Source organism: Notothenia rossii, assembly GCF_949606895.1.
Source record: "Notothenia rossii genome assembly, chromosome: 3".
In the NCBI taxonomy this organism is placed as follows: Eukaryota; Metazoa; Chordata; class Actinopteri; order Perciformes; family Nototheniidae; genus Notothenia; species Notothenia rossii.
Genome location: NC_136901.1, coordinates 94775487 through 94798309, shown reverse-complemented (window position 1 = coordinate 94798309; position 22823 = coordinate 94775487). Strand labels below are relative to the sequence as shown.

The 22823-nt window shown below is 45.1% G+C and overlaps 2 protein-coding genes across 5 annotated transcripts in view; one reads left to right on the top strand and one right to left on the bottom strand.

Annotated features, from left to right (window-relative positions):
* LOC307032686 (uncharacterized protein) overlaps window positions 1-22823 on the bottom strand; it is a 528358-nt gene that overhangs the window by 145796 nt on the left and 359739 nt on the right. The window lies entirely within an intron of this gene.
* maml1 (mastermind-like transcriptional coactivator 1) overlaps window positions 464-22823 on the top strand; it is a 33190-nt gene continuing 10830 nt past the window's right edge. The window contains exons 1-5 of one of the 4 annotated variants that reach the window (XM_079667955.1): window positions 464-644; window positions 1394-1534; window positions 2188-2733; window positions 15295-16518; window positions 19005-19208. In XM_079667955.1, the coding sequence (XP_079524081.1) occupies window positions 2365-2733; window positions 15295-16518; window positions 19005-19208 (1797 nt within the window). In that variant the 5' untranslated portion in view covers window positions 464-644; window positions 1394-1534; window positions 2188-2364. Of the gene's footprint in view, window positions 882-1393; window positions 1539-2187; window positions 2734-15294; window positions 16519-19004; window positions 19209-22823 lie in introns of all 4 variants that reach the window. The other 3 variants (XM_079667956.1, XM_079667954.1, XM_079667957.1) reach the window with 3 other exon arrangements.

Below are 22823 nucleotides of genomic sequence, written 5' to 3'. Positions count from 1 at the left end.
TTCGAGGACTTGAACCGGCGACCCTACGGCTCACCGTCCAAGCCCCGACTGACTGTGCAACTGCCGGACATAATAGTGTCCAAATATGTATTTTAAATGTAAAAACCTTTTCTCTGAGAGGAACCGTGAGATTAAAGTGATTACAATTAGCGAGAAAGAAATACGAATTATCTTTTCATTTTGGATAAACTGTGGTAAGTTTTACGACAGAAAAAAAATCACAAATATATTAAAATAACCCAAAAATCTGTGAGTATATTTACATTCAGAATTTTCATTGTAAATGTAGGAATGGTTAAGCTAAATATATTATTAGTATTTGTTTTATCAGTTATAGCCCCATTCATTTCTCTCTGTTCACATCACCGCGTTCCCTCGCTCTCTATTGGCCGTCTGCGCTGTCAATCACCGGTGTGGAAGGGCTAAGGGACATTCCTCTCCTGTCTCTGATGGAAAAAAAAAAAAGAGAAAGTTACCAAGATGGCGGAGAAGCCCTGCCTGTCCGCTGGATAACAATAGAGACAGAAACAGAAGGGACGCAGTTTATCCCGTTTTAACCGGACTAATCCGCTCCAAACTGCGCGTACAGACCCCGATTTGGGCGGGGAGGAATATCCGGGACCGTATGGAGAAATACATATAAAGTATGATGCTTTATTTAGACGTTTCAGGCTGTGCTAAATGAGCTAATGTTAGCATTTTTCTACAGAGAAAGTAACTAAATATTACTTAGTGGAATGCTCCGTTCTGATTGGTCAAATCGGACAAGTAACTAGGTAGATTTACTCGAGTACTGTACTTAAGGACAATTTTGAGATACTTGTACTTTACTTACCATTTTTTGGGACTTTGTACTTCTTCTACCCCACTACAATTCAGAGGTAAATATTGTACTTTTACTCCACTGTATTTAAAGTATGAGGCTCTGTTCTGATGACCGTTGTTTATGAGGAATTTTATCATAACAAGATTATCCCTGAGAACATTTGAAGTCAACATTCTTGTAAATGTAGGACCTTTTGGTATCTTTACAAACATTACTTTTACAGTTGTGGATGAATGATGTGGAATATAATTAAGTGTTAAATCAGACTTTAGTTCCACCTGGAGTAAATTCACAAGCTACCCTGCAGTATACAAAGTCATTCAAACTAGCTGCACCTTTACCAGCTTTGAGAACAGTTTAATGATCAATCATTATAAAACATATCATATCTATTATTCTGAAATGGACCAATCTGCACACTGACTACTTTTAATTAAGTAACATTTTGATGCTAATACTTTCTACTTGAGTAATATCATGAATGTTTAATTGTAACAGAGTATTCCTCCACTCTGGTACTGTTACTTCAGTCCAAAATCTGAGTACTTCTTCCACCTCTGGTCGCAGTGCATTCTGGGAAACGGAGTTCTCTTCTGCCAGTCTAACCAGAAAACATAGAGTTAGCAGCTAACGGCTAACCGCTACAGGGAGGCGGAGGATCAGCTGTTTTCTAGACAGATGCTGTAAGAAAGGAGCCACGCTTTCACAGTAAGTGAGTTTAAATAACATTTTCTGTAAGGTGTTGTTTGTTTTTATCGTAAAGAATAGTGGTTTTAAAATCTTGTTTGTGAAGTTGCTAACCAGCGAGCTAACTAGCCTCTTGTTGCTAGCCAACCAAAGCTAACTACTTTTAATACTTCGGACACAAATACAAGTTTGACATAAGTTAGAGACCTGTTATGATGCTCCCATGGAGGGTAACATTGTTTTAAACAAATGAGGGGGACGTGGAGTTAAAGTCTAACGTAAGATAGTGTCCGAACAATGATTTAAATTATCGTTTTTGAGGATTTCTCGACGCTTTGATTTGTGGAGTGGAGGAATGCTGCTAACTTCACTTAGCTTCAACGGGAGTTTGTTTGATAACAAGATATCGCGTTATTTCATTGATTTAAACAAATCGAAAGGTTAGTGTAAATTGATGTATTTACTATTAAACAAGCAGGGATTTTGTTTGTGTTTTTTGTGATTTGGGGTTAAACCCAAAAAGTGGCTCTAACAAGACTCCAGTTGTTTATACACACAGCACGTTAAACTGGCTGTTGTGTGTTTTAATGATAAATAAGGTTTAAAATGAGTTAAAAAGAATCAGCAGGCTGGATGGTGTTGCACTCAAAACCCTTAATTTTCCTCCCCGGCAGTGAGTGTGACTGAAGGCCATTAGCAAGACAAAGGTCGCCTCCATGGAGCCAGCACAGGAGTCTTTGTAGAGGGGGGGTGAGAAAAGAGCCAGATTCAGCATTTTTATGGACGAAACCTGAGACGGGGGAGTTTTTTTTTTTTTTTTTTCCTTTTTTTGTGGAGAGAGTCTTTTATTGATGATGGCGGATTTTGTTACACCGCGACACAGCGCGGTGATGGAGAGGCTCCGCCGGAGGATCGAGCACTTCCGGCAGCATCACAACAGCTGCGAGAGCCGCTACGACACCGCGACGCTGGAGCGGCTGGAGCACGAGCGCCAGCAGACCTTCAACCTGCACCAGAGATGTTTACAGGCGAAAGCGAAGCGGTCCAACAAGCACCGGCAGCCCCAGAGCAGTGCTGGGGAGCAGAGGGAGCAGCAGGCCGCTCAGAGGGACCAGGGGGCCGGCCAGAGGGTGCAGGGAGGAGCCGGGGGAGAGCACCAGCCCGCCGGGGAGAGTGGAGGCAGCGCGGCGGAGCAGAGCCGCAACAGCACGCTGATCGCGGTGAGTGAGAGATCGACACACACATGTATACACTAACACACTGCAAGATGCTGCTGGAGCATCACTAACACACCGTTATAAAGCATTCATCTATAAAGCTAATATATATTTCGTAGGTTAACCCATAGTAGAGAAAATATATTTAGTTCAAACAACAAAATACAATATCAGAATCATGTTAATTGCTCATGCTAGGAATTTGTTTTGGTGTATAGTGGTGCATTCATAAACCCAGTAAGACCAAACCACAAGGTCATTTACCTAGAAATGTGCAGATTAATTCATAATAAAAGATACATTTTCTTTATCTTTTTTGATGGCATGTGAGGGAGTTCTGCAGTCGGTCTGTGAGAACTTCCCACAGTAGGAGTAGCAGCACCGCAGTCAGCATGTCGTTGAGTCCGGTTGCTTGTGGGGGTTTCCCACAGTATTGAATGCATGTTAGTCACTTTGGATACAAGCATCTAACAAAGGGACATGTGATGTTAAAAACATGCAGAAAACCCAGTCGTACCAACAACACTATCCCCTTAAACATCCTGTGTGTGAGCTGAACACACTTTGATCACATGGCTCTGTTTACACAAAATAGTAATAGTTTATTCACTATTAAGGTTACAGTTTATCAGTTGTTTTGCACTGTTATAGATATGCATTGATCATAATATGAAATATCCATAAATGATGTCTCGTAGAAAGTGTTTTTTAGGCAGTTGCAAACAGGACGTTAGTGAAAACATGTTAATCCTGTGTAGAGTTCAGACACTCAGGGTTACCTTCAGTTGACTAACTCTGTCTCTGAGAGGTGACTCAGCATCAACAGGAAGCCTCTCACAGCTGACTCATCACTTTTGAACCTGAATCCTAACTGTCAGGAAACAACACACAGGAGGCGGGGCTAAAACACATCTGCTGGGATGTGATTGGCTCCTGTCGGCAGTGATATCATTAAAATACTATCAACAACACCGAATACTTTATATCAATGACTGATGTTATGATGACTGTTATGGCTTATTTAGTCCACACATAATTCACAATAGAAACTCAATTCGTTTCAGTAACGTGTCAAGTATATGCCTTTTTTGTGGGAGGAAAAAGCAGGTAGAACAAAATAAGAATTTAACATAAAGTGTTGTGTTTCTGGCTGTTGAATGTCTCCTAAATGAATTACCCATATCATATAATTAAAGGAAGCAGAGGTTAACATGACCCGACCGTCACTAACACTTAAACGGCCGAATACAGCCTTGGAAAACATGTGAAAATAGATATTAATTTGAAAATATGTCACAAAAAGTCACATTATTTGATATCTAAAAAGTAAACGTTAAATATATATTGTTTGGAGCTATGTGGTGCTTTTAACTAAGGTTTTTCATTTCTATTATGGATTAATCTGCTGTTCATATTCTAGATTACTGCGAGTACGCATTTTTAAGTTCGACCACAAAAACATGGTAAAAAAACTGAACTGTGAAACAAGGATTTCATTGCTATCATTAATCCTTGAAGCATGCCAGAAACATGCCTCTGATCAGCTGACGTAAACACTGGAGATATTTGAGATGTTTGTGGCCGAGCGAGAGCCTGAGTCAGTCTGAAGGTATTTAGAATCTGTATTCTCTGTAATGTTAGATATGCAGCGTTGGCCGTTTCAGCCACAACAGAAAACCCTCAGTATCTTCTGAGCAGAATCTCATTGTTCACCGCTCTGTACCAAGGTGTTCTTTCTCTTTTAGAATGAGTGTCTATTATAAAACATCTTGTCCAAGGCTGTAGCTTTCTGTTTCAGACGGTCGTGGTGTTTCAATCAAGTGTAAGAGCACGTTTTTAGAGAGTAGTTGTCCATGGGCAAGTGAGTTTGGCAATACTTGTCCGAATACATTTTTCACTTGTCCATAGCTATACTTTGTGCACACCCATTTGAAATGTTATTAAATACCAACATCAAGCATACAAGAATCTGGGTTACTGTAACTAAGGTAAAATTTTATTGTTTATTTGTTCATATTTAGCAAGAAAAATGCTATACAAGAATTATACCCTAGTAGTAGTAATCCTAGCACAGTGTCAGTGTCTGGTTCCTCAACTTCTACCATCAAGGCACGTTTCAAATAAGTATAGAAACCAAGTCGAATTTGTGAAATGTATTGAACTGGTGATCACAGTTTGAACAGTTGACAGCTATAGGCCTGTAACGGGTTAGGGTAACCCGTAACCCGTGACAACAGAGATCAACAACCTATAACAGTGCCTATCACAGAATGCAGCTATTCAATACTCATTCTTCTTTAAGAATATGAGCATGTCTACTCAGCAGAGAGGCGATTCACAATCAGGCCAGCTGTAGAGCAGCAGCCATATCATTAGCTAGAACTAGCTAGATCTGATGGATTTGGACATAAACACGAGTGAAGTATAACCGGACGCGAGAGAGAGAGGGATCAGCACCTGCAGCTCTGCCCACTGTAAGGGACCGGTGAGCGGAGCAAAACACACCTTTAGACCTAACACACTTGGCTATGGCACTGTCGTATACATTGAATGATTCCATTTGATAATATGTAATCAACTTAGGCACCCCTCCCAACATTTTCGAATATTTTGTCAATAAATATGGGCGAAAAACATCAGTTGTCCGTCGGACACGTCAATGGAAAGATGTACTTGTAAAGCACACGTCCCGGACGATCAGACGTGTGCTTTTTCGCACACTGTAATGTCTCTTATGTATCTGTGTCATCCAATAAAAAGAGACATTAACTGAACAGAAACACCAGCGTGATACTCGGTACAATTTGTTCTGAAAAGATATGTTATTTAGTCGGATCGTTTAGTGGACTGTCAGAGATCCAAGAAATATAACACACATTATCATTACCACAGACCAGTAGTAGTAACACACAGCACTGTTATTAATGAGAGGATAAGAACCGTGTGTTTCACACAAAGACAAAACAAGATGTTTCTGTAATAAAATCCTCATAGTTTTGTTTTGATCCATTAGGAACACAAGGTGCTTAAAATGACAGAACCACTTTAATTTGTTGAACTTATTCGGTAGTAGTTTCCTCATAGAAGTGATAAAGAACATAACATTGTTAAACTACTAAGAGAGGTATCAGTAGAAGACATCAAGGACTCCATTTCCCAGAATGCCACTGCACTACTCAGGGCTGTGTGTGTGTGTGTGTGTGTGTGTGTGTGTGTGTGTGTGTGTGTGTGTGTGTGTGTGTGTGTGTGTGTGTGTGTGTGTGTGTGTGTGTGTGTGTGTGTGTGTGTGTGTGTGTGTGTGTGTGTGTGTGTGTGTGTGTGTGTGTGTGTGTGTGTGTGTGTGTGTGTGTGTGTATATATAACCTGTTCTTCAGGTTTAAGAAGCTTGGCCTCGGGGCAGATAAACGGCTGCTCCTTGTTTTGGTTTCCAGTTGTCTTTGTTATCAGGGAGTTCACTCGAGTGCTTATCTCCTCTAATAACGCGTGGCCTTTACGCGTGTTATCGACTCATCATGGAGAGAATGAACACGTTGGTTGCAGTAGTACAAACTACTTGAACTACAGCATTTGAATCATCAGTTTTTCCTCAATTGTTCATATTTGGTTTGTTAAAATAATGATATTCTGGTCGTTGTTAAAGAAGAAAAGGAGGGAGACATTTCTGCTAAGAGTATTATTATTAGTATGATGCACCTTCTGCCTTCCTGTCACCAGGAGTTAGAAATGTAATGGCTCTGTAATCGATTAGAGATTGTGCTGATTCCTTTTAGATCGATCACTTGGTCTATAACACATAGATTCATTGTGAAAATGTTTATAAAACTTAGATATTTGATGAATAACTTTGGTGAAAATGGTCTAAAAAAATAAAGTTATAGTAAAAAAAGTCTATAAAACTCTAGTTAAATGGTAAAACATGTCAAACCCCCCAAAATATTCACTTTAATAATAATGATGCATTTAATGTATAAAGTCACTTTTCAAAGATATTCCATACAATGAAGAAAAATAAAACAATATTCCAAGAAACGACAGAACAGAAAGCATTAATATGATTTGTGAAGGTCCCGTGTCCTGCTCCTCTGGTTCTGACCCGTCCCCCTGTGTTCTGTAGCTTCTGCATGTGAACGGTCTGCAGAGCCACAAACCCTCAAAGTGCACCCTGTAGGGAGTAACACTCTAACACAGAGAACACCTGTCTGCCCCAGAACGCCTCGTGCTAGGGGAGCCTCGCAGATGGGGGGACGGTGCGATGTCTCGCAGACCCCACGCAGCAACCAGGAAACCACACCAGTAACCCAGCTCCCAATGTCCGCTCCAGCAGCGAGCCCCTCAACGTCCCGCCAACACGGCACTCAGACCCCACGCAGCGTTCTCATCTGTTTCTCATTACTGGTGTCATTTCCTGGTTGCTAACAAACGCCATTGTAAAACATAATCACTGATGTTCCGCTGTAACGGTGGTGGACTCATCAGAACAGAGTGGGCGAGCTGACCAATCAGAGCACAGTGGGCTCACAGGGAGGGGGGGGGGGGGCAGGAGCTCCAACAGGCCGTGTAGGACAGAGAGTGAATACACATACTATACAGAGATGCTGGATGAGAAACCAATGTGAGTTTGGAACATTGAACAATGTACATCTATTCTAGTAGACCTCAACAATGGAACTATGATCAGTAGAAATGGCCATGACATGGGACCTTTAAAGCAGACTGACAATATCTGAGAGGCTGAAAACTGAATTGTTGTGTTCAAAAAGTAAATGTCTTTAGTATGTCCAGCTTTCACCCCTTGAGATATCTAATTTGAGAATATCAGAAAAAAATAAAAATAATTCCGAACAGTTAAATTGCAGTGAAGGCATTTTAATTGTGGGTATTGTCCACAGTACATGTATGATATCAATTTGTACTTGTAAAGCGGCTTGATGACTTCGAGGTGTGAAGATGGGCGGTGTCCCGCAGTGCATTGATCATCAGATCAAGGGGGCGAAACCCGTTGTATCCTTGGGCAAGACACTTCACCTGAAGTTGCTCCTGTGGGTATTGTCCACAGTACATGACCATTACATCATGTATGTGTGATGTGTATCTGTAAGGAGCTCTTTGAGGGTAATTGAAAAAGCGCTATAATAAATATAAGGATTATTATGAATTGTCTGAATGTATAAATGTCAGTGTTTACAGTCAGTGAGATGCCTCTGAGCAGCTCTCCCTCTCCTGATGCTCTGCTGCAGATCATCAGGAAATTCTCTGCATTTTTCAGAGCAGAGTCACTCTGAAACTGGTGCATTGTGGGGGATGCTCTGATAGAGGAAGCAGCTCAGTGTTTGCTCTGTTATTCTGTATCAGGGCAGACAGTCTATTTTAAAGAAGCAGCCCTGAAGTTAGCCCCTTCTAATACATGTGTGTTTTTAATGTCTTCAGTCATAGGTTTAAGTTCACTCCAACTGTTAGAGCAGATTAGATTCAACTTCGTAGTTTCTTTGTCTGTGTGTGGTCTTGTTGTGTCTCTTTGTAGTTTCTTTGTGTCTCTTTGTAGGTTTACTGCTTTGGGGGGGTGATGCCTGGCCGGGGGGGGTGCTGCCTGGCCGGGGGGGGTGATGCCTGGCCGGGGGGGGTGATGCCTGGCCGGGGGGGGGTGCTGCCTGGCCAGTGGGGTGCTGCCTGGCCGGGGGGGGTGCTGCCTGGCCAGTGGGGTGCTGCCTGGCCAGTGGGGTGGTATATATTTTTGTAATCCTCTGGAGCAGAGAGAGAAGCTGTGGATTGTTGTTATTGATGAATGCATCAGTGTTTCTTAGGCTCAAAAACACTAAACTCACAACTTAAAATGAAAGTCAGTCGTTATCCATGCATATAGATTGGATAAATAACATAAGCGTTTAGTTTATTTAAAGGTCCCATGTCATGGCCATTTCTACTGATCATGGTTCCATTGTTGAGGTCTACTAGAATAGATTCACATTGTTCAATGTTCCAAACTCTCATTGGTTTCTAATCCAGCATCTCTGTATAGTCTGTGTATTCACTCTCTGTGAGAGTGAGCCCACTGTGCTCTGATTGGTCGGGACGTTGCGAGGCTCGTTGCTGCTGCGAGGAGCGGACAGGTTTCCGGGTCGGCGATACAGCGAGAACAAGCGAGACTCATCCTGAGCACACACACACACAGCCAAAGCAAACACAATAAGTGTGGCTTGATGTTGAGTCAGAAAAGGTTTGTAACGCTGTGAGAATGGGTCTGCAGAGAGCATTTCTCCACCATCCCAACTCGTCTATTACCAACCAGGGAGCTCTATCCAAGTCAATGGGACTCCCTGTTAGTTGAACATTTACGCTAAAGGTCCTGGTGTTTGAGGAGCTCCAAGGATTGGTCCATGGGACCTTTAATAAAAGAGCACATGTTCAATTTGAAAAGTGACCGTGGATAGATTACTTCAGTTTCAATTTGGTGATCTATATATAGCCCCGCCAAGACAATGGTAGGGGAAACCCTGTATATGTAGGCTATAAAACAATATTAAAATAAGAAAAATAGAATACTCAAAGCCTATAGCAGGCCTATTCAAATGGCGGCCCGCGGGCAAGATGCGGCCCAGAACCAACTTCCGAGTGGCCCAGCCTGCCGTAGCTAAATTCCTACACTAGTACAGACCATGAACGCAACACTCCGCGTTGCATAGAAACCACTAAACCACAACGCAGCACGTTTTTTGAAAGTGCATCTAGTGGTGCTAGTAACGGTGGTCCTATGATAGCAACTCTAAAAACATGTCTCTCTCAACTCTGAAGCGTAAACTGAGACGAAACGGTCATTGATCTTGTGGAGCAGATCCAAGTCAAGCTGGACCTTTTCGCGACCGACTTGAGTACGGGTCGGATGCTGCATTTTCCGACGCTCCTCAAACACATCACATCTCCGGCACAAATCACGGATGTGATGACAGATTTCATTGCGAGGTTGAAAGAGAACTTTGCCGGTCGATTGGATGGACTTGCTCTGCCCACAGACGTGATGATGGGCTTTGCCAGAGGCCCCTTCACTGTTGCAATAGAGGGGGACGTATCAACCTGAGCAAAGGAAGTGGTCCCCTGCAGGCTGCATCGACAAGGGGAAATATACACTGGAACTTATTGACATGCATTCATCCGTAACCATGGCACAAGAGCAGCGCACTAACGGGCCAGCGAAGTTTTGGAGTGATGTCAAAAAACAGCAGTTCCCTAACGTTCAGAAAGTAGCGATCTGTGTGCTCAGTATGTTTGGATCAACATACACATGTGAATCAAGCTTTTCACACATGAACTCAATCAAAAGTAGCACTCGCTGCTCCCTGACTGACAGCACTCTTCACCAATGTCTTAGGATTGCATTGACATCCTATGAGCCAAAAATCACTGCTCTTGTTCAAAACTAAAAATGTCCCTTCTCCCATTGAGAAAGTCAGCGATGACAAATCACAAATGAGGTGATAGTAAGCACCTAGTTTACTATAGTAGACGTGTAGTGTAGTATTCATTCATATAGTTACCCGTATCCCTTGTTATGGGTTTGTGCACTGAAGGGTTTGACAGTTCTTTCTGTATTCATTTAAGTGCACTTTGTAATGTGTCTGGGTCAAATGGGACCAAAACGTATGATTTTTTTTGTTATTACTTGCAAAGTGAAAAAATTATTGTACCACCTCTTTTTGTTACATCGGAGCTCTTTAACTGTTTGTTAATGCACTTTGTGATGTGCATGTGTCATATGTATCCAATTGTATTTTGTATGTGAGGACATTTATTAAGACTGCTATTATTGTATTCAGTAAATGCACTTTGTGATGTGCCTGGTTCAAAAGGTATTTGACTTCTAAAGCAAACAAATGTAATGCTACAACTGTGCACTTTTTTTCAGATTCTGTTAAATGAATGCTCATTAGTTGTGTTTTTATGCACTTTTTGACCTACCTTTGTGACAGTAGATAAACAATGAATAAAAATGGCATGCTTTTCATTGCAGTAATATGTGTTGGTTTAAAATGTGTCACTACCCGCTTTTTACAGGCCGCTGAATGTGTGGCCCAGCTTTTGTAGTTATAACATTTGGCCCAACTGAATGTGTCATTGAATAGCCCTGGCCTATAGGATCATTTCATATAGGTGCAATGTGTCTCGTATGTTTGTAAACACCAGAGAGATGGGCCCTTTCTCATTTCATCAAATCCCCCTCCTCGACTCCTCGGTCCCCCAGTAGTGACCCGGAAATGAATTTCAGCGCGCCATTTTGAAGGACATCTAATTTCTCTAAATGCACTTCGAGGACCAAGGATTGAGCGTCGAGGAGGCTCTCTGGAGAAGCTATAACCGAGGAGAGAGGAGAGAGGAGAGAGGAGAGAGGCGGCTCTCTGGAGGAGCTCTAACCGAGGAGAGAGGAGAGAGGAGGCTCTCTGGAGGAGCTCTAACCGAGGAGAGAGGAGAGAGGAGGCTCTCTGGAGGAGCTCTAACCGAGGAGAGAGGAGAGAGGAGGCTCTCTGGAGGAGCTCTAACCGAGGAGAGAGGAGGCTCTCTGGAGGAGCTCTAACCGAGGAGAGAGGAGAGAGGAGGCTCTCTGGAGGAGCTCTAACCGAGGAGAGAGGAGAGAGGAGGCTCTCTGGAGGAGCTCTAACAGAGGAGAGAGGAGAGAGGAGGCTCTCTGGAGGAGCTCTAACCGAGGAGAGAGGAGGCTTTCTGGAGGAGCTATAACCGAGGAGAGAGGAGAGAGGTGGCTCTCTGGAGGAGCTCTAACCGAGGAGAGAGGAGGCTCTCTGGAGGAGCTCTAACCGAGGAGAGAGGAGAGAGGTGGCTCTCTGGAGGAGCTCTAACCGAGGAGAGAGGAGGCTCTCTGGAGGAGCTCTAACCGAGGAGAGAGGAGAGAGGAGGCTCTCTGGAGGAGATCTAACCGAGGAGAGAGGAGAGAGGAGGCTTTCTGGAGGAGCTTTAACCGAGGAGAGAGGAGAGAGGAGGCTCTCTGGAGGAGCTCTAACCGAGGAGAGAGGAGAGAGGAGGCTTTCTGGAGGAGCTCTAACCGAGGAGAGAGGAGAGAGGAGGCTCTCTGGAGGAGCTCTAACCGAGGAGAGAGGAGAGAGGAGGCTCTCTGGAGGAGCTCTAACCGAGGAGAGAGGAGAGAGGAGGAGCTCTAACCAAGGAGAGAGAGGAGGCTTTCTGGAGGAGCTATAACCGAGGAGAGAGGAGAGAGGAGGCTTTCTGGAGGAGCTCTAACCGAGGAGAAAGGAGAGGGGAGAGAGGAGGCTTTCTGGAGGAGCTCTAACCGAGGAGAGAGGAGAGAGGAGAGAGGAGGCTTTCTGGAGGAGCTCTAACCGAGGAGAGAGGAGAGAGGAGAGAGGAGGCTCTCTGGAGGAGCTCTAACCGAGGAGAGAGGAGAGAGGAGGCTCTCTGGAGGAGCTCTAACCGAGGAGAGAGGAGAGAGGAGGCTTTCTGGAGGAGCTATAACCGAGGAGAGAGGAGAGAGGAGAGAGGAGGAGCTATAACTGAGGAGAGAGGAGAGAGTAGAGAGGAGACTCTCTGGAGGAGCTATAACCGAGGAGAGAGGAGAGAGGAGGCTCTCTGGAGGAGCTATAACCGAGGAGAGAGGAGAAAGGAGGCTCTCTGGAAGAGCTCTAACCGAGGAGAGAGGAGGCTCTCTGGAGGAGCTCTAACCGAGGAGAGAGGAGAGGAGAGAGGAGAGGGGAGAGAGGAGGCTCTCTGGAGGAGCTATAACCGAGGAGAGAGGAGAGAGGAGGCTCTCTGGAGGAGCTATAACCGAGGAGAGAGGAGAGAGGAGGCTTTCTGAAGGAGCTCTAACCGAGGAGAGAGGAAAGAGGAGGCTCTCTGGAGGAGCTATAACCGAGGAGAGAGGAGAGAGGAGGCTCTCTGGAGGAGCTATAACCGAGGAGAGAGGAGAGGGGAGAGAGGAGGCTCTCTGGAGGAGCTATAACCGAGGAGAGAGGAGAGAGGAGGCTTTCTGAAGGAGCTCTAACCGAGGAGAGAGGAGAGAGGAGGCTCTCTGGAGGAGCTATAACCGAGGAGAGAGGAGAGAGGAGGCTCTCTGGAGGAGCTATAACCGAGGAGAGAGGAGAGAGGAGGCTCTCTGGAGGAGCTATAACCGAGGAGAGAGGAGAGAGGAGGCTCTCTGGAGGAGCTATAACCGAGGAGAGAGGAGAGAGGAGGCTCTCTGGAGGAGCTATAACCGAGGAGAGAGGAGAGAGGAGGCTCTCTGGAGGAGCTATAACCGAGGAGAGAGGAGAGAGGAGGCTTTCTGAAGGAGCTCTAACCGAGGAGAGAGGAGAGAGGAGGCTCTCTGGAGGAGCTATAACCGAGGAGAGAGGAGAGAGGAGGCTCTCTGGAGGAGCTATAACCGAGGAGAGAGGAGAGAGGAGGCTCTCTGGAGGAGCTATAACCGAGGAGAGAGGAGAGAGGAGGCTCTCTGGAGGAGCTATAACCGAGGAGAGAGGAGAGAGGAGGCTCTCTGGAGGAGCTATAACCGAGGAGAGAGGAGAGAGGAGGCTCTCTGGAGGAGCTATAACCGAGGAGAGAGGAGAGAGGAGGCTCTCTGGAGGAGCTCTAACCGAGGAGAGAGGAGGCTCTCTGGAGGAGCTATAACCGAGGAGAGAGGAGGCTCTCTGGAGGAGCTCTAACCGAGGAGAGAGGAGAGAGGTGGCTCTCTGGAGGAGCTCTAACCGAGGAGAGAGGAGAGAGGAGGCTCTCTGGAGGAGCTCTAACCGAGGAGAGAGGAGGCTCTCTGGAGGAGCTCTAACCGAGGAGAGAGGAGGCTCCCTGGAGGAGCTCTAACCGAGGAGAGAGGAGAGAGGAGGCTCTCTGGAGGAGCTCTAACAGAGGAGAGAGGAGGCTCTCTGGAGGAGCTCTAACCGAGGAGAGAGGAGGCTCTCTGGAGGAGCTCTAACCGAGGAGAGAGGAGAGAGGTGGCTCTCTGGAGGAGCTCTAACCGAGGAGAGAGGAGAGAGGAGGCTCTCTGGAGGAGCTCTAACCGAGGAGAGAGGAGAGAGGAGGCTCTCTGGAGGAGCTCTAACCGAGGAGAGAGGAGGCTCTCTGGAGGAGCTCTAACCGAGGAGAGAGGAGAGAGGAGGCTCTCTGGAGGAGCTATAACCAAGGATACACTGATGGGTCCTCCACGGCTCCTTCTTGGATGCATTTCCGGGAACAGAGATGTTTCAGAGAGTCGTGACGCACGGCCGGACTTATCTCAGCCAATCACAGCTCTGCATGAATCCCCTGGATATTATTTTATGAACTGCTCTCATCACGACGCGATGTTTCCAGAGAGAACAGCTGAGAGGTCCGTGCAGAAAGCAGAGCAGTGTGTATAATATATATCACTCAGTGTAACAGACCTACTCTCTGTCTCTGCTTTAGTTTAGTAGATATCTACAAACACAGAGTCACTACTATAAAATTGTGTGTGTGTGTGTGTGTGTGTGTGTGTGTGTGTGTGTGTGTGTGTGTGTGTGTGTGTGTGTGTGTGTGTGTGTGTGTGTGTGTGTGTGTGTGTGTGTGTGTGTGTGTGTGTGTGTGTGTGTGTGTGTGTGTGTGTGTGTGTGTGTGTGTGTGTGTGTGTGTGTGTGTGTGTGTGTGTGTGTGTGTGTGTGTGTGTGTGTGTGTGTGTGTGTGTGTGTCCGCATCTGTAGCCTATTATTGTCTCATTATACCGCACTGTGAATGAATCAAAGTAAATATATAAGTGGTCATGAACACATCTGTCCATCAGACAGAATGCTGCTGCTTCCTCTCCTCGGTTCCCCTCCTCGGCTCCTCCGCTCGCATCTCCTGTGGGCGGGACTGAGTCTCGAGGATAGGAGTCAAGGATAGGAGTCGAGGATAGGAGTCGAGGAGGGGAGTCGAGGAGGGGAGTTAGAGAAATGAGAAAGGGCCAAAGTCTCCCCTGTTCACTCCTCCCTCAGACTAACAGCTATAATGTGGTCAGTAAAGGGTTAATGATGCCGGCTAAACAAATGACAGGACTCTCAAATAGAAACTCGAGCAAACAGCTGTGTTTCTCAGGACCCCTAGATAACCCCATTTCATCAAGCACACGACACAACTAAGACAAAAAAGGGGGTCTTTAAACAAATACAATTACAAACAAATATGTCCGATGGTACTTTAGGTTCTTTCTCTCAACTCTTTACAATTATGATATATTTTAATTATTGTTTGCCTTTTTTTTATTACTATGAATTTAACTCATCACTTAATATACATAAACAAATCCATCAATTAGTCAGTGTTCTGCTATTTCCTACTTAACGTTAATTATATTTACAGCTAGTTATATGCTGATTGCTTTTTTTTAGGATTTGTTTATTTCATCGCCATATTTTACTTATTTTTTAGACACATTTTTGTATTTATTTATTGAAGTGTTTCTCTTAACGACCTCTGACCTCTTTATTCATTAAAAAGCACTATTCTGATTTATTTTAGACACAGTTTTGTATTTCCTTAAGTGTTTCTCTGTAATGACCTCTGTGTGTGTTGTAATGACCTCTGTGTGTGTTGTAATGACCTCTGACCTCTGACCCTCTACAGCTGCAGGAGACGGTGAAGAGGAAGCTGGAGAGCGCCGGCTCCCCGGGGAACGGCTTCAGCGACGGCTTCCCCCCCAACAAGAAGGCATGTCTGGAGAACACCGGCTCCCCGCTCGACTCCAAGCTGGGCCTCAGCGACGTGCTCAACGCCAACGGGAACCACGGGAACAACAACAACAACAACTCGGACCCTCGAGACCCCGCAGACTTCCATCGTAAAGAAATGAAGCAGGAGCCGGACGACATGTTGCCCATCATGCCTCCTTCAGGGAACAACAGCCTGTTTCCAGACCTGAACCTGAACGAGCAGGAGTGGACGGAGCTCATGGAGGAGCTCAACTGTTCTGTGGCCTACGAGGACATCCAGGACATCCTGAACGACGGCTTCGAGGACCGCAAGGACCCCCTGGAGATTGGGGGAGGAGCCTCTTTACTCCCCCCTGATCTGGTGAATGTGAAGACAGAATTCTCCCCGTCCTCCGTGGCCTTTGAGCAGGATTCTCGTACAGTTTCTCCTCATCTCAGACCCTCGTCTTCGTCTTCGGGGCCTCCCCCTCCTCACTCCACAAACTCCCCGATCGCCTCCTCTTCTTCCACCTCTTCCTCCCCCTCTGTGGCCCCTCCTCCTCCTCGGCAGCACCACCTTGCCCCCCCCCCCAAAGATCTGTCCCCGGCGCAGCAGCTTCAGCAGCTCGCGGCGCAGCAGCAACGCTCCATCCTTCACGGACAGATACAGCACAAGCAGCCTCAGACGGGGGCCAAATTCCACAACCAGGGGCCCCATGGTCACCCGCAGCAGTGGCCCCCGATGGCCCCCCCCTCTCAGAGTCCACTAGGGGGTGCGTTTGGATTGGATAAACCCAGCAGCCCCTCCTTATACCAGCAGGACTTTAACCCCGGGGCTCCAAAGCAGCTTCTCATGCCGCAGCCCGGCAAAGGGCCGCAGAAAGCTGGGTACCTGTCGGGGGCCCAGATCCCCAACATGATGGGGCACCAGGTGTCGGGGTCTCCCCTCGGACACCCTGCTCCTCCAGGGGCTCAGGTGACGGCGGCCATGTTGAACTACAGCAACACCAAACCCCTGTCTCACTTCGAGGCGGCGCCCGGACCCCCGAGGCCTCAGAACACTCAGAGTCAGAACAAAGCTGCGCTGCTGACGCTGCTGCGCCAACAACAACAGAGCAAACAGAAGAACATGAACTTCAGACACATCCCACACACACAGGTGAGACACACACACACACACACACACACACACACACACACACACACACACACACACACACACACACACACACACACACACACACACACACACACACAGGTGAGACACACACACACACACACACACCCACACAGGTGAGACACACACACACACACACACACACACACACACACAGGTGAGACACACACACACACACACACACACACACACACACACACACAGGTGAGACACACACACACACACACACACACACACAGGTGAGACACACACACACACACACACACACACACACACAGGTGAGACACACACACACACACACACACACACACACACACACACACACACAGGTGAGACACACACACACACACACACACAGGTGAGACACACACACACACACACACACACACACAGGTGAGACACACACACACACACACACACACACACACACACACACACACACAGGTGAGACACACACACACACACACACACACACACACACAGGTAAGACACACACACACAGGTGAGACACACACACACACACACACACACACACACACACACACACACACACAGGTGAGACACACACACACAGGTGTTAAACGTAACACATGCCAACATTTCAAATAGGTTTGATTTGATAAAGAATGATTAAAGCCATAATGCTGTAGAATAACCTTTAATGAAACCTAAAATCATGTGTTTTGAATCCTCTACAGCCCAAATGATTTTATGCAGGTATCAGTTTAACAACTTTAAGGATGTTCGAGGAAGTCAAATGCAAAAAATATAATTATTTTACCAATAATTACATGCATTATTGCAATTAAGTAATGTTTATATGCGTTAAAAAACTGATGGTCTCATATTTGTCTGCTGGCACCATGATATCTGGATTCTGCTCTCAGATGTTTTCACATTTCAGTAAAAGCAGAGAAAGTAGCCTCTCAGAAAGACCTGCTTCTCATTTGTTATCCCTCCATGTATCTAACAGGGCAGCACACATTGATCAGCATCTCTCTGCCAACAGGCTATTACTCCTCTGTAGTCCCTGCACACATTTCATTTTAAACAACTAAATGCAATCAAATAAAAACATGCATCATAAAGCCCTGGAAATGTTAATAAATAGAACAAATAAACAAAACAAATATATATATACATGTGTTAATAATTGAGCTTTTGGGAGAAGGCTTGGGATTAAATAACTGTTTATAGAGCACCGCCACCTTTCAACACAAGGCCATTCAAAGTGCTTTACAAAAACTGACAGACATTAAGAGCGTTAAAGGTAGGGTAGGCAAGAACTCAGAAAACAACTGGAGTGCATTAGAAGTTGAAAATACGGAGCCGAAAGAAATCTGCCCCTTCCTTCAGACTTCCTCACAGAGCCCCTCCTCCAACACACACGAACGCGCACATGACCAATGAGGGCACGAGATAAGTTTGTGCACAGATGGAAGGCTGACAGGCAGGTAGGCCATCCAGTTACTTTAGCCGGCTCAGATGATTGGTCGTGCTTTTTACAGCACCACGGCTTCCACAGATGATATTTTTAATGTATTTGATATGATATTCATTGCTATCGGGATGTTAAGAGCATTCCATGGAATATAATAAGTGTTTCTGAAGGGAATTACCTACCCCACCTTTAAAGAAACATATTATAAAATGGCATTTAAAAACACTCACTAAAAGCAAAGGAACATGAATGCAAGTGACAGAGCAGTGTGAGATACACACATCTGAAAGGCTGAGCTCTGACTCAGAAATAGTTTCCTATCACCTCCCTCTCTTTCTACTTTCTTGTATTTAGTTATTTCAAGTGTTTCACGCTAAACGAACCCCCCTTAATCTGCAACCCGATATTCAGAACATTCTACGGATCCTGGCCGTATTTGTGTAGCATATGAAATGAATTTGCTCCCAGACATTCATGTGGCTTGCTGGTTTTGGACCCCATCTGTAACCCCAACACACGTCGGGGACTTTACCCCCTCAGACCGAGAACCAAGCGGCAACAATGATTTCATTTGTAAGGAGCTGTGCAGGAATGAGTCCTAGAACCCAGAAAGGGGGGTGTGTGTGTGTGTGTGTGTGTGTGTGTGTGTGTGTGTGTGTGTGTGTGTGTGTGTGTGTGTGTGTGTGTGTGTGTGTGTGTGTGTGTGTGTGTGTGTGTGTGTGTGTGTGTGTGTGTGTGTGTGTGTGTGTGTGTGTGTGTGTGTGTGTGTGTGTGTGTGTGTGTGTGTGTGTGTGTGTGTGTGTGTGTGTGTGTGTGTGTGTGTGTGTGTGTGTGTGTGTGTGTGTGTGTGTGTGTGTGTGAGAACTTCCCCCTCCCCTTTTCAGATGTGTCATTAAGTCGATCATTTGTTTATATATCATCTGTCCGTCAGTCATATTTTTCTTTATCAATTTGACGATGCTTAAGTTTGTACAGTCTAATAATCCTCTAATCCAATCTAATACCCTCTCTTCTTGTTTCCCTTCAGGACCAGAACTCGTACGCTGCTCCTCCTCCGGCGCCCGGAAACAACCCCGCCATGTCGTCGTCGGGGGTACCGCCCGGTAGCCACGGCAACACCGGGGCGTACCTGAGCAGCCAGGTGGCGCTGAAGCAGCAGCAGCAGCACCAACAGATCCTGGAACAGCAGAAGCAGCAATATCTGCAGAGGCAGCTGCTCATGGCCGAACAGGTACACTCGGTTAATAATAACAATAATACCTTCAGGGGTTCGTTATGGTCTAACGTGCTAAAAGAGACAATCTGTGGTCAGACACAAAGACAATCAGACATAAGCATTAACACTCAATAAATTCTACGGAAAACAAGAAGGGAGATTTACTGATTATTTTAAAAACATTTTTGAAAAATCATTTTTGAGAAGTTTGGTGATTTTTCTAAATGTTTTTCATATTTAAAATATTAGCTAATTTCGAAAAAATGAGGTAACATTTAACTGAAGTCATTTTGAAAGGTTAGACAATTAAAAAAATATAATGTTTTTTTTCATAAAGGGTGAGAATGGTGTTAAAAATCAACAATGGAAATATTGTAAATTCTGCGTTGCTGAAGTATAATAATCTAACGCCTAAGCAGTGGAAAACAGACACACTATTATAACCTCGATTTAATAAAAAGTCTTAAGCGACAATTTCAATTTTGAGTGGGAAGTCATCTCTATTATCAGAAATCTGAAGTAGAGCAACTCATCTGTATTACCCTGAGATAGGTATCCTCCATTTTGGATATTTGTCTTGTCATGGTTTTAAAGGCTGCATAACGGTAACCTTTTCTTATCATGCCTGGTGTTTCTGCTGAAATGGGCTGAAGGTGTGTTTAATATTCACACCTGCAGAAGATTAGAGAGAGGGGGAGTGATGGTGTGAACCTGTAGACACTCACGTTGAACACCAGAGGGCACTGTTGCTCCACACAGCTCTATAGATCCTAAAGCAGACGTCCTGATGTTTGTTTGTTTTGTTGATAAAAACAATGCTGGGATCACGTTTTCTCAGATGAACAAGTTCAAAGGTTGTTCTCTTTCAATATATTCAGATGAGACAATCCAAGAACAATTAGGGACAACAAAACATAAGACAACCCACAAAACAATAACAACAAACAACGACAAACAGGAGCAGCTTAGTACTCACTCACACTCATGTTATATTTACGCCCCCAGTTACATCAACATGTGTCCCCTCTTCTTCATGTCTCTTCTACATCAACATGTGTCCCCTCTTCTTCATGTCTCTTCTACATCAACATGTGTCCCCTCTTCTTCATGTCTCTCCTACATCAACATGTGTCCCCTCTTCTTCATGTCTCTTCTACATCAACATGTGTCCCCTCTTCTTCATGTCTCTCCTACATCAACATGTGTCCCCTCTTCTTCATGTCTCTTCTACATCAACATGTGTCCCCTCTTCTTCATGTCTCTTCTACATCAACATGTGTCCCCTCTTCTTCATGTCTCTTCTACATCAACATGTGTCCCCTCTTCTTCATGTCTCTTCTACATCAACATGTGTCCCCTCTTCCCCATGTCTCTTCTACATCAACATGTGTCCCCTCTTCTTCATGTCTCTTCTACATCAACATGTGTCCCCTCTTCTTCATGTCTCTTCTACATCAACATGTGTCCCCTCTTCTTCATGTCTCTTCTACATCAACATGTGTCCCCTCTTCTCCATGTCTCTTCTACATCAACATGTGTCCCCTCTTCTTCATGTCTCTTCTACATCAACATGTGTCCCCTCTTCTTCATGTCTCTTCTACATCAACATGTGTCCCCTCTTCTCCATGTCTCTTCTACATCAACATGTGTCCCCTCTTCTTCATGTCTCTTCTACATCAACATGTGTCCCCTCTTCTTCATGTCTCTTCTACATCAACATGTGTCCCCTCTTCTTCATGTCTCTTCTACATCAACATGTGTCCCCTCTTCTTCATGTCTCTCCTACATCAACATGTGTCCCCTCTTCTTCATGTCTCTTCTACATCAACATGTGTCCCCTCTTCTTCATGTCTCTTCTACATCAACATGTGTCCCCTCTTCTTCATGTCTCTTCTACATCAACATGTGTCCCCTCTTCTTCATGTCTCTTCTACATCAACATGTGTCCCCTCTTCTTCATGTCTCTCCTACATCAACATGTGTCCCCTCTTCTTCATGTCTCTTCTACATCAACATGTGTCCCCTCTTCTTCGTGTCTCTTCTACATCAACATGTGTCCCCTCTTCTTCGTGTCTCTCCTACATCAACATGTGTCCCCTCTTCTCCGTGTCTCTTCTACATCAACATGTGTCCCCTCTTCTCCGTGTCTCTTCTACATCAACATGTGTCCCCTCTTCTCCATGTCTCTTCTACATCAACATGTGTCCCCTCTTCTCCATGTCTCTTCTACATCAACATGTGTCCCCTCTTCTTCATGTCTCTTCTACATCAACATGTGTCCCCTCTTCTCCATGTCTCTTCTACATCAACATGTGTCCCCTCTTCTTCATGTCTCTTCTACATCAACATGTGTCCCCTCTTCTTCATGTCTCTTCTACATCAACATGTGTCCCCTCTTCTTCATGTCTCTTCTACATCAACATGTGTCCCCTCTTCTCCATGTCTCTTCTACATCAACATGTGTCCCCTCTTCTCCATGTCTCTTCTACATCAACATGTGTCCCCTCTTCTTCATGTCTCTTCTACATCAACATGTGTCCCCTCTTCTCCATGTCTCTTCTCCATCAACATGTGTCCCCTCTTCTTCATGTCTCTTCTACATCAACATGTGTCCCCTCTTCTTCATGTCTCTTCTACATCAACATGTGTCCCCTCTTCTCCATGTCTCTTCTACATCAACATGTGTCCCCTCTTCTTCATGTCTCTTCTACATCAACATGTGTCCCCTCTTCTCCATGTCTCTTCTTCATCAACATGTGTCCCCTCTGAGATTTTCTCTCTTTTTGATCCATTTCTATAAAAACCTGTCTGAAAATGAGCTGATCAGATTTTGGACACTTTATGATGTCATAACGATGTTTTGTCTTGTGTAACCATTAGCCAATCAGCAACCAAGGTAACCCACCCCCCCTTATCACCTGAATCTCCTCCTAGAGCTCCATTAGGTGCTTTCACTCCGGAGTACTTTTTCCAGTATAGTTCCGAAAATGTCGCGTTCACACCAAAAAAATCCGGAACTAGAACTTAGTTCATGAGAACATTTCCACCCACTTTTCAGTCCCTGCTAGAGAGCAGGGACTTTCATGGGAGAAAAAGGCTCCCATTTCTGATTGGATGGTTGGATTGCAAACCACGCCCCGTAAAACTCCCAAAATGTTTTGTGAAGCCGCCATTTTAATATCCTCGCATTAGCATTATTAGCATTAGCCCAGCGCAGAGTTCTCATGAACTAAGTACGGCAAAGTGCTTGGTGTGAAAGCGCCTATTGAGTTCTTTGTAACCAAATGTCTCTCAGAGGGGCGTGGGGAGGGGCTCATTATTTTCATCTAAAGTAACAGACAGAGAATCAGCACTTTGGAAACAGGGCTGAAACAGAGGGGATTATGGGTAATGCTGCAATGATCTGTTTGGTGTTTCAGCCAATCAGAGACAGGCTCTTGATATATCTGAGACCTGGGATATATTGATGAAAGACACTATCATAGGGGACATTTAAAACTAGAATGTAAAGTAAGTGGGTTAGGGTCAGTCAAATCGGATATACTGTTATTTTGTAAAATTTCGTGTGTGTGTGTGTGTGTGTGTGTGTGTGTGTGTGTGTGTGTGTGTGTGTGTGTGTGTGTGTGTGTG